We start from the raw sequence: 14,593 nt of genomic DNA, 5'->3' as shown, positions 1-14,593 counted from the left end.
TCATAGCTTAGTTACCGGAGAACCCGCGGAGGCGCGTTGGCCACTCTCCTCGGTTAGGTATTTTGGGTCATTTCCACCCAAATCGGCACGGCTCGAGGCTTTCTCACCCGTACCCACACCATCGGGTGTCATAACTAACTACCGTTGTACGGAGTACACTGTGGACAACCCCATTGGCAGTTTGGCAATGCGGGGACAGAGATTCTAGGTACTGTCTCAATAATTTTGGTTGTGCAAGCGTTTGGCTCACCCCCTTTCTTAGTTTAAAAGGGAACATAGAAACATTACATGGTTTAACCATTTGCAACAGTACACATTTTCTCGTGGTGAGGTTTTGTTCGGGAATCCCGAATGCAGAAGATCGTGCATTTGAATCTCCCAACGAAGCTCACGCGACCACTATGCATGCCCACATTGGAAGAGGTTACATTTATTTTCATGCCTAGCTTGATTGGCCATTAGCTTCATCTAACCCAGCTCGTGATTGTTGCACTTAAAGTACTGATCCACAATTAAAAAGTTTACCAGGCACTAAAACAAAAGAACTCACTATGGGGGCCGAGACGGGGAACTGGCTCCTAAAGGCTTAACATATGGGGCGATTCTTTTTACTTTTTCTGCCAATGAGCATTGTTAGTGTGCTGAAGCGAAATAAATTAGCATTAGGACCCGACGGGAAAACTGCGGCACGTTCAGACACTACACAGGCGCATTCGATCGACGACTAAGGCTCTAGAAGCTGGGTTTGCATATTCCCGGCGTTTATCGAAAGTTTGATTGCCGGCTTGTCACTATTACCTGATGCTGCGATTCGCTTATTTTTGTTAAGGTTATTTTGTGCGCTGCAGACAATTTTGAGCCTAAATTGATCAATTCAGAATGCTTCGAGAAGATGGTGCTTCTAAATCCTGAGATACAATGACCTGCACTATTTGAAGACAAAGCATGTGAGCGTGAAATTACTTCTCAAGGTGTGGGTCAGGTACGTTTAACACATCCATGTACATATGTATGTCTCTCAATACAATTTACGTCTGCGGGGTGCCGCCGAGACCTAGACTCCGATGAGGGCTACGGAGAGAGATCCATAGCATTTAAAAGACTGTATCTGCCAGTCGCATCGTTTCAATGAAAAACTTTGGTTCACCTCCTTCTCTCTGCCTTTCCAGTCAACTGCAGATATCAATATTCTCAACCCCATCTAATTCTTGCGCCAATATTTAATGTTCAAGACTCTCTAATGCACCCTCATACTTCGATCGAACACTCTGAGCTCCTTTGATTGGGTCAACATCTCAGCCTTGAAAAATGCCAAATCAGTTGCTTTGTATGTCGGACTCCAGTGGGGATGATCGGCATACCGTGGGGCTAGTGTTGCCTATTGACGATAACGAATTTGCCGACTTGCTGCAATCCGTGCAATCCTCGCAGACTTCGGCAATATCAGAGACCCAAGGGCAACATGGACCATTACTTGCACCTGTAGCCCCGATTCTCCCGAATGTGCTAGCGGCTAGCGCGAATCATGTCACTGGCCTACCTACGAGCCCTTCTACAAACCAGGAGAAGCAACAAGGAAAGGATTGGATGGACTTTGAGTGGATGGACGGGGACTATGAATACATTAAGTCGTGGAATTCTATGAACGATTTCAAGGTATATTAGAAAACACTAGATCCACTTCTTGACTTTGTTCACCGCATCATTAACACTGGAATGCCCAGGATCGTTCTCACACCGTGTTGGCTAATATACAATTTGACGTAAAGGATGACCATTTATCCAATTTCGGTGGCCCTGTTAATTCTTGGTTTCATCAAATCCCAATAACGCCCACGCCCAGTTTGCCATCAACTGAGGCACATAGTCCTATCTCGCAATATGGCAACCAAGAAGAACTGGAGTGGGCCGAGTACATTTCTATGCCACAAGAAGATCCGACTACTTCACGAAATATCGGCCCCGTCGAGTTCAACAACGACGGAGCTGCCAATGCAGGAGCGGCAACAAGCCCACCTGTTTCTTTTCCGAGCAGCCCTTCGTTTCCCACAGCACCAATTCTCCAACTACCAGTAAAGCCAAATACTGTGTCGCCCCCAATCACATCCACTGCAGCTACGGCGACTGGCCGCAAAACCTCCTCAATCCAGAAGCGACAAAGACTAAAAAGTATAAGCACATCCCATTTGCGACCAAAGTTCAATTCTATTTTGCCAAGTACCAGCAATTGCAATGGTGAGTCGACAACTAACAACTTCTGACAGAAAGAAGGCTCTAACACTCTTTCAGATACACCTCCCCTACCTGGGTATAATCCTAGCTCGGGACCAGGTTCCAAGCATAAACAAGACACAGCAGGCCGGGCTAGACGCTCGAGTAAATCTGACGAGGAAAGTCTGCGCAAAAGACGCACTTATCAAAGGCTTGCCGAGCAAAATCGCAGACAGCGGCTCAACTCTGCGCTCAAAGATCTGGAGGCTCTTCTCCCTTCAAATTTTACCCAAGAGAAGAACAAAATAACATCTGCAGTGCCCAAGACCATTCCTAGCAGGGAGAAAAGGGAGAAGGCACCTTCTGCGGACCAGACAAAAGTTTGCGTGATGGAACGTGCTATTGAGTACATCAAAATGTTGCGTACGACCTTGAATGAAAAAAATGTGCGAATGAAGGAGCTGGGTGCTGTTAGCCCAGGCATCCTGATGTAAATATTAATGGTACCAGATACAAGGCATGTTGGACTCGGGTGGTGTTTTGAATGGCTTTTGGTGCTCTAGTTGATTGTACAGTGAATAAAAGTTCTTGCCCAATTCTTCACAATAAGAGGTCGGCTGTCACGATGGCCCTAAAAACTGCCTGTGGTTTAGTAGCCACAAACAACCAAAGGCAAAGAGCCAGCACAAAACGGGAAGGAAGACAGGTCTTGGTAAAATGCTTGTTCTCGTTGTTCTCGTTATGGCAGCTAATTACATGTTATGATCATAATTTTCAATATATACAAGCGAGATCTCTTGTCTCAAATAGGAGCATTCATCCTCTCCTTATAATCCGGAAACTGGAAATCGCCCAAATCCCACTCAATACTCGGGTTCGAGCGAGTGTTCCCATTACCAGCAATACTGTTCGAGGAACCCTCACCTTTCTCCAGATCATAATCGCGAGCATGGGGAGAAGGGTCCCGAAGCGCCGGAGTAGGGCAAACAGAATCAGACTGCATCCTCAACTCCCTCACGACCCGGATACCGTCTTCATTACTGCAGGTGAGGTCTTCCTCATTTGTGTTCACTTTGGCAATGCTAGCAGAGTAACTAGCTGGCCCAGGTGTGAAGAGCTCATTGTACCAAACACCCCCGTCGGGGCTATGATTGCTGCCGTAGTGGTCATAGATGGAGGGTTTGCGCTCCGTTAATTGCGTTGTGTTGGTATGGAGCCTTGAGGCTGGTGAGGAGTGGAGAGGTTGAGGGAGGAAACACAATGAGAAGACACGAGAGAGGAGTGGGTGGAGTGGTGGTAGGCAGACGCAGATTATGGAGATGTTCGCTTCAAGTGAAGACCAGACGCCGGCTTTGGAGTTGGTTTCTGGTGGATATTAGGGTTGGTTCGGATGTGTAAAGAAAGACCGAAGTGAGGACTAGACTTACTAGTAAAGTCACGCGCGGTGATCATAATGCTCAATTGATATAACCGGACAGAGCTGGTAGCAATCACACTAAAAAAGCATTAGTTCTGCTCAAAGTATCACGGTAGATGACCTCTACTCACAAGATGCCAAGGCTAAAGACAAGCATAATCCCCCACTTTTGTCTCCTGGGCATCTGCAGCTTCCACAAAAGCGGCATGGGCAAAACCAAGATTATCAGGTCTGTAGCAATCTGGATCCCTGCATTGGTGAACCAGACAGGACCTTCAGGTAGGCAATGCCGACTGCGAGTCTCTTCCAATACGTTCCAGAAGTCATGAACGGGAACACAGAAGATGAAACCACTCAAAGTCATCCATAATCCTGCAATGACGAGGAGTCCCATCGAGATGTAGCAGGTGAGTAAGAAAGGACGCGGGCGGAAGAGGCGAACGAAGAGGGTTAGGGCGGAGAGTTTGGCGAAAATGAGAGCGAGGTTGTAGAATGGAACTGAAAGCCAGAGGTACTATGGAGATTATATGTTAGGGCTTGTCTCCGTTGGTGAGTGGTTATATATCTTACATGTAGTTGACCCTCGATGGTCTCTGGGGCCAATTGGGATCTGGGAACACCGAGGCCATAATTCCGTTCTATAGGTAAGAGCATTAGGCCGAGATGTACATTTAAATTGTTGGATTGGTCACTTACCAACGAGCACGAAGGCGTAGAATATGAGGTCAGAAAGCTAGAATAACCGTTAGCATTAGGCACTTGGTTCATGGTGATAACTTCAGATGACTGCTATCCCATTGGACATTCCAGTACAGTATTCCTAACACATACCAATGCTATCACTATGAGCAAATCATCCACACCGGGAGACTTGATCAGGTGAAATCGAGTGTATAGTCGGAGGGCAACTATCAAAGTCGACAGACCCGTGAAAATCGTCGTGATAATCAAAACATACATTCGATCGAGCAACAGAACAAATCCCAAAGATAAAAAAAATGGTACAAAAGAAGTAGAAGATGGACTTGTGTCAATGCATCGGGTAGAATGCGGTGATGCCCAACACTATCAGCATGACTCTGTGAACAATGAATCAAGTCAAAGTTTGAAGTCGATATATTGAATATCAGAGAGGAAAAGTATATATATATGAATCGAGTAACAATTGTAGAGGGTGACCATAAGATGCGACCTGAGATGGATCTCAAATTCTGCAGAAGTCTAGTGTGCAAGAATTTCCACAAGTTAAAATCACAGTTTCAAAATCCAAAGTCTATGAAAAGATGATTGTTGGTGCCACCAAATAGAGGCCGGAATAGGCAATTAGCGATGACCGATTGCGTCAAAGACATTTGGAGGAGATCGGGGAGTGGCCGGCCGAAGCAGGTTCGTTTCATATGATTGGCTGCTCAAATAGAGTTATGGGAATTCCGAGCCAAATCAATAGGTTCGCTCTTTCTCGTACGAAATTCCTTGGGTACGGATCTTCTCCCCGTTGGATGACTTAGCAGGAGAAATCACCCGCCAAATCATTTGGGATGAATTAAACTCCATCCAAATCGAGAATTCTTCACAACTCTACTTTTGGTTCGATTGGTATGGGGCTTGTTTGGATGCTTCTGGGCTTAGGGTTTCGGACTGACCGATAGCCCTGACTCCGAGGAAACGATATCATTATCTGATTAGAGTCTGCCTGAGTCAGGAGAGTTCGATTTCTTGATTTTGCGCCAGTTGTGGCGACGGTCACGCTTCCAGACTGCTGACTGTTGTTCGGATTCACGCCGTCTGAGTGGCTGCATCCCCTGTTATCAGTCAGGGAAGAGTAAATACCCACTGCGATTGCGCATGGCAGAGAGGTACCGTGGGTGAAGAGGTTTGTTGTCCTAATACAATCTGAATAACGTGAGGTGACTGATGCATGTTCGGATTTTCCGAGCGCCTTGAAGGGGTTACCGTGACACCCCGGGAAACATGCAAAGAAACCTTAAAAAGGTTAAAAGGACATGTGTGGTGTCCTTTGCTTACAGGTATACTACTAGTAGGAGAAGGTTGTACAGAATAGCAAATCAATTGCAGGCAACTATACATATAACCAATCAAAGCTAGACCAATGGCTTTCCCATAGGGAGTTTAAAGCGGGAATATCTCATGAAATTTTGCGTCAAATGGAAACAATCTACAGGCGTGCCTTAAGGTTGGCCTTCAGCCTCCGCTCAACGGCAGCCATGTACTCTCCGGTAGTAACCCAAGCCTCGCGCTCCTTGCGGCCACAGGCGAGAGCAAGATCCTTAGTCATGATAGCCTCCTCGTTGACGACGTCAATACAGGCGCGCTCGAGCTCCTCGGCGAAGGAAACAACCTCGGGGGTGTTGTCGAGCTTGCCGCGCTGAATGAGACCACGGGTCCAGGCGAAGATGGAGGCAATGGGGTTGGTGGAAGTCTCGTTGCCCTTCTGGTGCTCACGGTAGTGACGGGTCACGGTGCCGTGGGCGGCCTCGGACTCGAATGCCTCACCGGTAGGGGTGGCCAGGGTGGAGGTCATCAAACCGAGGGAACCGAAGCCCTGGGCGACGATGTCGGACTGAACGTCACCGTCGTAGTCTAGGGTTGATGTTAGATATAGAATAAAGTGGGATAGAATATGATTAGCACTCACTCTTCAGGGCCATGACGAAGCCACCCTCGGATTTGATCATCTGGGCGACCATGTCGTCAATGAGACGGTGCTCGTACCAGATCTTCTTGGCATCGAAGTCCTTCTTGTAGTGCTTCTGGAAGATCTCCTCGAAGATGTCCTTGAAGCGGCCATCGTACTTCTTGAGGATAGTGTTCTTGGTGCTCATGTACAAGGGGAGACCCTTCATGAGGGCCATCTGGAAGGAGGAGTGGGCGAAGCCAGCAATAGACTCATCGGTGTTGTACTGGCACTGGGTGACACCGCCACCCTGGAAGTCGTAAACCTGGATGCGCTCGGGCTCACCACCGGCAGGGGTGTAGACCAGCTCGAGCTTACCGGGGCCGGGGATGACGCGGTCCTGAGCACGGTACTGGTCACCGAAAGCGTGACGGCCAATAACGATGGGCTTGGTCCAGCCAGGGACCAGGCGGGGAATGCGGGGAATGACAATGGGCTCACGGAACACGGTGCCGCCACTGGATAGGTCGTTAGCATTGAACGCTAGGTATATCAGATCAAGTAGACTCACAGGATGTTACGGATAGTGCCGTTGGGAGAGAGCCACACTAGGGTTGGGTTAGCATGTTACACAAAACGGACTTCCGCCGAGCTTACTCTTCTTCAGCTTGAACTCCTCAACACGGGCCTCATCGGGGGTGATGGTGGCACACTTGACACCAACACCATACTTCTTGATAGCCTCGGCGGCATCAACGGTGACCTGGTCATCGGTCTGGTCACGGTACTCAATGCCGAGATCGTAGTACTTCAAGTCGATGTCGAGATAAGGCAGAATCAACTGTAAGCGGGCAGATTAGTATCGAGACTAGAATTGCACCGGCAGATATGATACGTCAACTGCATGCAGGTTGCTGCAACAGCGATGATCATGCAGGTCTGGCCTCAGCCGAGGTGGGATATTAGCTTACCTTTTCCCTGATTTCTTGCCAGATAATACGGGTCATCTAGATGCGCGGAAGACGATTCGGGTCAGCACATGTTCAAGATGAGTCAAACAAGCGTTCCACGTCGTCATTATCGGGTTGACACATGAATTTCATAGTGTATTCCCCGTGTTTCCCCGCGTTTTCGTGACGATAATGCGCCAGCCGAACACAAGGAAATGCTAGCTTGTGAAACCGCCCGATTGAAAGTTTGAACTATAAAAGGAGACCCATACCTCATCACCATCCAGTTCCACCAAAGGGCTCTTGACCTTGATCTTAGTTTCGGACGCCATGGTGCGGATTTGAGAGGAGTACAACGAAGGAATCGATCCGGACCAGCGGGAAGATGCAGCAACTCGATTAGTGCTCTGAGAGAGGGAGGCAGAAGAGATAGATCTGGTAGAGGAAGAGGTGAAAGAGGAAGAAAGAAGACGAGTAGAAGAGAGAGGGGCGGGAGGGGTCGCGAGAGACCGACGAGCGAATGCGGAACCTGATCGGAGGGCGTTCATCGTGGGATCCTTTTCAGAGGGAAGTCAGCACCAGTTTCGCCCTTTCTGTTTGGCTGAGCGCAAGTCGGCCACTCAATCGCCGCGGGTTACAACCGAGGGAATGAAGTTCGGCAGAAAGGATAGTGTGGAGTCGGAAGTCTGGTCCCGGAGAAACGAAGAGCAGTGCGATTTCCGGGATTTCGTGGATATCGTGGGGGTAAAGGGACCGGGGCACCGGGGCAAAACGGGTAGTTAAGGGAAGGCAAATAGGGATAGGATAATTACCGGCTTGCAGCTTTGGAAAAGAGTAAGAGAGAAGGAAAAAGCCTTGTCCGGTGCAATGGAGAGAGACCTTATGGAGGTTCCTTGATTAACCGTTGCTCCGCAAAAAGAAGCGCCGAAGCCGGAAGAACGTGATATTGGGGATTTCCCAAGTGGTTTTGTTGTTTTGAAGAGCTTTCCAAAGTCTTTCAGGAACGAATTCTGGAATTGGTTTTTTCTTTATATCAGTTTGATCAGGTCTCCTGACTCATCGATCTAATCCTATCTCAGGTTCAAATTTCAGAAAGCTCCATCGGCGGGTCTATACTTTGTGGTAGAACAGTCTCCGGAGCTCGGAGCAGAACTCCGCGGCCTTCACCGACCCTCCTTATTTGACCCCGGGAAAGCTCCTACCGAATTGTACGATAGTGTATGCGAATTTATGTTTCTGATGATAATCGAATGTGTCAAAATGAAAGAAATTAATCTCCAATTGACCCCCGGATTGTGCGCTTCTGGTGTTGAAAATCCCCGTCTAAAGACCCGCTCCGATTAGACGCCATTAACTATGTGTTGAAGAATGATCTAGTAAAATCATTCATATTTACAAGTCCCAAAGAAATAAATCTCCCTAATCATACTTTAGAATAATCCATCAATATCGCCAGTCTCAGTGTCAATGTCGACATTGAGGTAGCCAGGGGCAGTAGGCAATCCGGGGATGGTCTGGATGTCGGCAGCGAGGGCGTAGCTATAGTTTTTTTTTTGTTAGCGTGACCATTGAAAAAAATTTAATAAGCTAATACAGGGTGAAAAGAAGAACTTACAGATATCCAGCACCAACCGCCAGTCTGACGTCCCGAATTGGCACAGTAAATCCAGTGGGGGCACCCTTAAGGGCGGCGTCATGACTGAGCGAGTACTGAGTCTTGGCGATACAGATCGGCAGGTTCGAGAACCCTTGCTTGGTGTAGGTGTCGACCTTCTTCTGCGCCAATTCGCTAAACTCGACCTTCTCGGCACCGTACATGGCTTGGCCAATGCGCTCGATGCGCTCCTGGATAGTTCCATCCAGGTTGTAAAGAAGCTTGAAATCTTTATCCTTGGAGCTAGAGGTCATGACGGCCTTGGCCAGATCAACGGCACCGGCTCCACCCTCAGCCCAGTGGTTGGCAGGAACGGCATCCTCAGCACCAGCAGCGATAGCCTCCTCCTTGATGACAGCGATTTCGGCCTCGGTGTCAGTCTCGAACCTGTTGATCGCGACAACCACTGGAACGCCGTACTGCTTAGCGTTGGAAATGTGCTTGCGAAGGTTGACACAACCCTTGCGCAGGACATCCACGTTCTCGGTACGGTAAACCTCGGGAAGAGGAGCACCAGGGCTGATCTCGGGGCCGCCTCCGTGAACCTTGAGTGCACGGACAGTAGCCACAATAACAACGGTGTCCGGGACTAGACCCGAGGAGCGGCACTTAATGTTGAAGAAGCGCTCACCGCCCATGGTGAAATCAAAGCCAGCTTCGGTAACCACAAATCCAGTCTTGGCTTCGTGGTCCTCATCGGGCTCGGTACCGGCAAGCTTCAGAGCAAGCTTGTCAGCGATGGCAGAGCTGGCGCCAATACTGATGTTGGCGAAGGGACCAGCGTGCACCATGACAGGAGTACCCTCCAAGCTCTGCATCAAGTTGGGCTTGATGGCATCCTTCATCAAGGCAGCAAGAGCACCACCAGCACCAATGTCGTCGCAAGTAACGGGGTCGCCGCTTCTGGAAGTAGCGACCACCATGCGGCCCAGTCGCTCACGCATATCGTCCAAGTTGTTGCTCAGGGCAAGGATGGCCATACACTCACTGGCAACAGAAATGTCGAAGCCAGTCTCACGGGACAGACCCTTCTCGGTGGGTGCTAGGCCGACCGTGATACCGCGTAGGTGACGGTCGTTGACATCGAGAACGCGACGCCAGGTGATGGTCTCCGGGTCGATGTCAAGACGAGCGAATCGAGCAATTTCTTCCTCGGTAAGATCGTCGGGGTTGGTCTTCTCAATGCCAAGCTTCTTCAAGCGACGGAACATGATAGGCTTGAACTCGCGCTTGCCCTTGTTAGCGGGGACGAGACGCTTGTAGAGAGGACCATTCTTTTGGGTAGACTCGTGGAACATGCGAGTCTCGATGGCGGCAGCAAGAAGGTTGTTCGCGGCAGTGATGGCGTGAATGTCACCTGTCAAGTGCAGGTTGAACTCATCCATAGGAATGACCTGACTATAGCCTCCACCAGCGGCGCCACCCTTAATGCCGAACGTAGGGCCTTGGCTGGGCTGGCGGACGTTGGCGAAAGAGATGCGGTTGAGGTGGGCACCGAGGGCTTGGGTAAGACCCAGTGTAGTAGTAGACTTGCCCTCTCCAAGGGGAGTAGGAGTGATACCGCAAACCAAAATGTATCTTCCGTTGCGACGATGAGCAAGTCTGTCCAATACGCTCAGGCTGATCTTGGCCTTGGTGTGACCATAGGGCTCCAACTCGTGGGGAGCGATGCCTACCTCGGAGGCAACTTGAGTAATGGGCTTGGGGTACTGAGCTCGCGAAATGGCAATGTCGGAAGGCACGGGATTTTGGAGACGAATGGGCAGAGGGGTGACATGGCGGTCCCTCTGCTTCTCAAAGTAGCCCTTGGCGGCGTGAACCACGTTCTTCAGCAACATGGCCACCGTCATAGGGCCAACACCACCGGGGACGGGGGTGATCTGCGAGGCGATCTGGGAAGCAGACTCAAAGTCCACGTCACCAACCAGGCGCTCACCAGACTTCTTAGTCGCATCAGGCTTGTAGTTGATACCAACATCAATAACCACAGCACCGGGCTTCAGCCACTCACCCTTCACCATCTCGGTCTGGCCAATGGCTGCCACGACAATGTCAGCGCTCTTCACGAGACGGGCGATATCAGGTGTCTTGGAGTGGCAGACGGTGACAGTAGCATCAGCATTCTTCAGCAAATAGCTGACCGGGCTGCCGACAATGTCGCTGCGTCCCAGGACCACAGCCTCCTTGCCTGCGGGGTTCACGCCGCTTGCCTGAAGCAGCTCCATGACGGCCAGGGGAGTGCAAGGAGTAAACAATGGGCGGCCGCCGCGCTTGGCCAGCTCGCCGATGTTGATTGCGCCAAATCCATCAACATCCTTCTCGTCTGCAACGGTTGATGTAACAGCATGCTCGGACATGTGGCTCGGAAGAGGCAATTGGACGAGGATACCGTGGATCGCGGGGTCATTGTTGGCTCTGGTGATCTCTTGGATGAGCTCCAGCTCGGTGCTGGATTCAGGCACATTGATCAAAGTGCAGATAATGTTGGCCTGGTATATTTTGTCAGAGACTGGCTTACGCAAGAAAAAAAAATCACACCGAGATCATACCTCCTGAGCAGCCTTCAACTTCATGCGAACATAGGTACCTAGGCAACATTAGTTCGAACGACCTTTCAAACTTGGTTGTAGATAGACCAACTGGAATCCGATCGGCTGCCGACTAGATGAAGTGATAAAATCAGTTTGCTGTCCTCCTAAACTCATTGTCCCAGGAGGGGTAATGCTTACCTTGGAAGATAACCAAGTTTGGCTTGAATCTGGGGTTTGTCACTTGGATCTGCTCGATCTCGGTCTTCAACCCCTGGCGAATGCTCTTCGCGATGGCAGTGCCATCAATCTTGGCGGCAGCCATTGCTGACACAGAGAACGCTCGAGATGAGGTGGCGGGGCTGTAAGGAAAATTGACTGGCTCAATTGACCGTGAATGATGCCCTCTGAATCTTGGAGTGAAGGAATAATTATAGGAAAGGAAACGTGAGAAAGAAATAAGTCGGAGAGAAGGGCCCGCATGCACTTGGAGATAAAAAGCACAGCGGGGTAGGGCAGCGGGGACGAGTGGCATGAATTATTGCTTGTTCGGGAGGGCGAACCCTCGGAGACTGTTATCGCCGCTGAAGTTTTCTCAATTAGGCTGCAATTTCACATGCACTCCTGCTTCAAGAGAATTAACGGAATGGATTGAAAAGCCAACTACCACTTCCGATTATTCCCCTCACATTCACCTATTCCTTTGTCTTGTAATTAAGCCTTGTGCGGAGAGCCGGGGAGTTTTCGGAGCCCCTTGTTTCCAATATTTCTGCCTAAGGCTTTCAATATTTTGATCATGTAATCGTATAGGGTTGAACAGTCAGCATAGGAGCCTGAGGCGAGATTGGTGCCCCATAGTGTCTAGAAAGCCTGGAGAACAGCATTGAAGGTATTATTACACTAGACCAATAGTAGGGAGTACTCACTTGCTATCTTCCCAACAGTGCCATGAAAGATCTGAAACAATACCGGTAGAAAAAGGTATAGAAGTGTATGTTGTACGGAAAGCGCATAGAAAGAAATGGGTAATATAACGGTATCTAACAGTCTCACAAGAATCCTAGACAGAGTGTAGTGCAACTAATGCATAGTGTCCCATGAAGCTCTGGGCTTTCTGTGCTCTTCTCTTATATACCTAAGTATTTGTTGTGTCATATATAGATGTCATGTCTGTTGACTTCTCAGTCAACTACAGGCCATTGTAGTGTATTTATAGATGTCCCTTTTTATTGAGAAGTGGAAATATATTACTTGATTCAACCCAGGCTACATTCACAATTATCTAGAGAGGTTTGCAATAGGCGGAGAGCCTATGAGTTTTGTGATGCTGAGCCCGGGCCCCTCTTATAGACTAGACGGTTGAGGTTTTACTGAGGTTCCAGTTGGTTGCGTTAGGCCAAAATTATTTCAGAACAAGGATTAAATGAATACAGTATGGAGCATGAAAGTGCAATATATTAGAATGTAATTTTGTATGAGGACAATGGATGCCTCCAAAATTTGACCAAAAATAGATTAGCGCTTAGGGCAGCCAGTCACGTGAAGATATCGAAAGGTACATGTCGGAGAAACCAAGTCTCCGATATGGTCTTGGCATTGAGGGCCGAGTGTGCGATGAAATTCACTAGTCAAAGAAAGTGAGGTTGACGAGGTTGACCCCCCCAATAGCCACTCCGCCTTACCCCCTCTGAGCCGAGCCTCTCAGAATTTTCCCCTCTCTATTACGGCTTCCCTGTCGCATCATAATTCAATATGCGTCCTATTTTGCTTTCCGGCCATGTGCGTTGATCCCCTCAAATTCTTGCCGGATCCACAGAGACTGACCGCGGGCATCTATATAACAGGAGCGGTCTTTGACCCAGATCAAGTTCAACAGCGATGGCGATCTCCTTTTCTCCACCTCCAAGGATAAGATTGTGTGCGCGTGGTGGTCCGCCAACGGCGAGCGTCTCGGAACATACAGCGGCCACCAGGGTGCTGTCTGGACAGTCGATGTCAGCCCCAACACCGTTCTCCTTGCCACCGGTTCTGCCGACAACACCGTGCGCCTATGGAACGTCAAGACCGGCGAGTGTGTGAAGGTGTGGGATTTCCCCACAGCTGTTAAGCGCGTGGCATTCTCCCCCGATGGAAGCAGACTTTTGGCAGTTACGGAAAAGCGTATGGGTTTCCTCGGCACAATCGCGGTCCTCGATATCAACTACGGCGAAAACCTCAACGAGCAGGCCGCCGAGCCTACCCTCACCATTACCTGTGAAGATAGCAAGGCAACCGTTGCCCAATGGAGTTACCTCGCCAAGTACATCCTTGCTGGACACGAAGACGGCAGTGTCACCCAGTACGATCCTAAGGTACGGTTTTTTTTGCAGCTATTCCGGCTGTTTTATCCGGATTACGGCCCAAATACTAACATCGATCTTAGACCGGAGAAATCGTCGAGAACATCCAGATCCACGAATTCGACTCCGCAATTACCGATCTTCAAATGTCCCCTGATAGACTCAGCTTTATCACTGCTTCCAAGGACAAGTCCGCCAAGGTAAGCACTATACCCTAACAATTCCCCGCACCCGCTAATAATATATAGCTCGTCTCCTCCCGCAACCTCGCCATCCTCAAAACCTACGTCACCGATACTCCCCTCAACACCGCAAGCATCACACCAAAGAAGAACTTCGTGATCCTCGGTGGTGGTCAGGCCGCCATGGATGTCACCACAACCTCCGCTCGCCAAGGAAAGTTCGAGGCTCGTTTCTGGCACTCCATTGTCGGCGAAGAAGTCGGCAGAGTGAAGGGTCACTTCGGTCCTCTGAACACCATCGACGTCCACCCTGCAGGCACCGCATACGCCTCAGGTGGTGAGGACGGATATGTCCGTGTTCACCACTTCGACAAGTCATACTTCGATTTCTTGTACGAGGTTGAGCGGGAGCACCTGCGTGAGCAGGCGCGCAAGTAAGGAGACGATTTGGTGAATGTTTTTACGAGGCGAAAAGACTCGGGAAGGATTTCCGAGTCCCGCATACGGAGTGTTCCGTTGCACGATTTTCTCATTTCATTGATTCCATGATCAATCGGAGTTGGTACCTTGTGTTATTGTCTTTGTTTAATAAAAAGATGACATGGTTCAGATTTTGAGCTCTTATGTCTGTCCTATTTGCTGGGCCGGTGGCCTTCAGCAGGAGAGATTAAAATCAG

General features: G+C 49.5%; 5 protein-coding genes across 5 annotated transcripts; 2 read left to right on the top strand and 3 right to left on the bottom strand.

Moving 5' to 3' along the window:
- Positions 1–1,308: 1,308 nt before the first annotated feature.
- Positions 1,309–2,705, top strand: N7529_006665 (basic helix-loop-helix domain-containing protein; the record flags this gene model as incomplete). The annotated part of the gene is made up of 3 exons (XM_057242192.1): positions 1,309–1,656; positions 1,770–2,235; positions 2,290–2,705. The coding sequence occupies 3 exons, from the start codon at positions 1,309–1,311 to the stop codon at positions 2,703–2,705; spliced, it is 1,230 nt and encodes a 409-aa protein (XP_057097551.1).
- A 308-nt stretch (positions 2,706–3,013) lies between these two features.
- Positions 3,014–4,588, bottom strand: N7529_006664 (uncharacterized protein; the record flags this gene model as incomplete). Its single annotated transcript, XM_057242191.1, has 6 exons — positions 3,014–3,576; positions 3,639–3,706; positions 3,760–4,142; positions 4,199–4,266; positions 4,325–4,361; positions 4,442–4,588. The coding sequence occupies 6 exons, from the start codon at positions 4,586–4,588 to the stop codon at positions 3,014–3,016; spliced, it is 1,266 nt and encodes a 421-aa protein (XP_057097550.1).
- Positions 4,589–5,804: 1,216 nt separating this feature from the next.
- N7529_006663 (NADP-dependent isocitrate dehydrogenase) lies at positions 5,805–7,761 on the bottom strand (the record flags this gene model as incomplete). The annotated part of the gene is made up of 6 exons (XM_057242190.1): positions 5,805–6,229; positions 6,285–6,781; positions 6,835–6,871; positions 6,921–7,104; positions 7,235–7,270; positions 7,486–7,761. The coding sequence occupies 6 exons, from the start codon at positions 7,759–7,761 to the stop codon at positions 5,805–5,807; spliced, it is 1,455 nt and encodes a 484-aa protein (XP_057097549.1).
- An 882-nt stretch (positions 7,762–8,643) lies between these two features.
- On the bottom strand, positions 8,644–11,720 carry N7529_006662 (C-1-tetrahydrofolate synthase; the record flags this gene model as incomplete). Its single annotated transcript, XM_057242189.1, has 4 exons — positions 8,644–8,752; positions 8,829–11,356; positions 11,417–11,454; positions 11,597–11,720. The coding sequence occupies 4 exons, from the start codon at positions 11,718–11,720 to the stop codon at positions 8,644–8,646; spliced, it is 2,799 nt and encodes a 932-aa protein (XP_057097548.1).
- Positions 11,721–13,147: 1,427 nt separating this feature from the next.
- Positions 13,148–14,354, top strand: tif34 (translation initiation factor eIF3 subunit i; the record flags this gene model as incomplete). The annotated part of the gene is made up of 4 exons (XM_057242188.1): positions 13,148–13,174; positions 13,240–13,746; positions 13,818–13,934; positions 13,983–14,354. The coding sequence occupies 4 exons, from the start codon at positions 13,148–13,150 to the stop codon at positions 14,352–14,354; spliced, it is 1,023 nt and encodes a 340-aa protein (XP_057097547.1).
- Positions 14,355–14,593: the final 239 nt, after the last annotated feature.

The sequence above is a fragment of the Penicillium soppii genome (genome assembly GCF_028829465.1).
Source record: "Penicillium soppii strain IBT 18220 chromosome Unknown utg000005l, whole genome shotgun sequence".
NCBI classification, from domain to species: domain Eukaryota; kingdom Fungi; phylum Ascomycota; class Eurotiomycetes; order Eurotiales; family Aspergillaceae; genus Penicillium; species Penicillium soppii.
The sequence above is the reverse complement of the archived record's forward strand: the minus strand, read 5'-3'. Positions and strand labels throughout refer to the sequence as shown.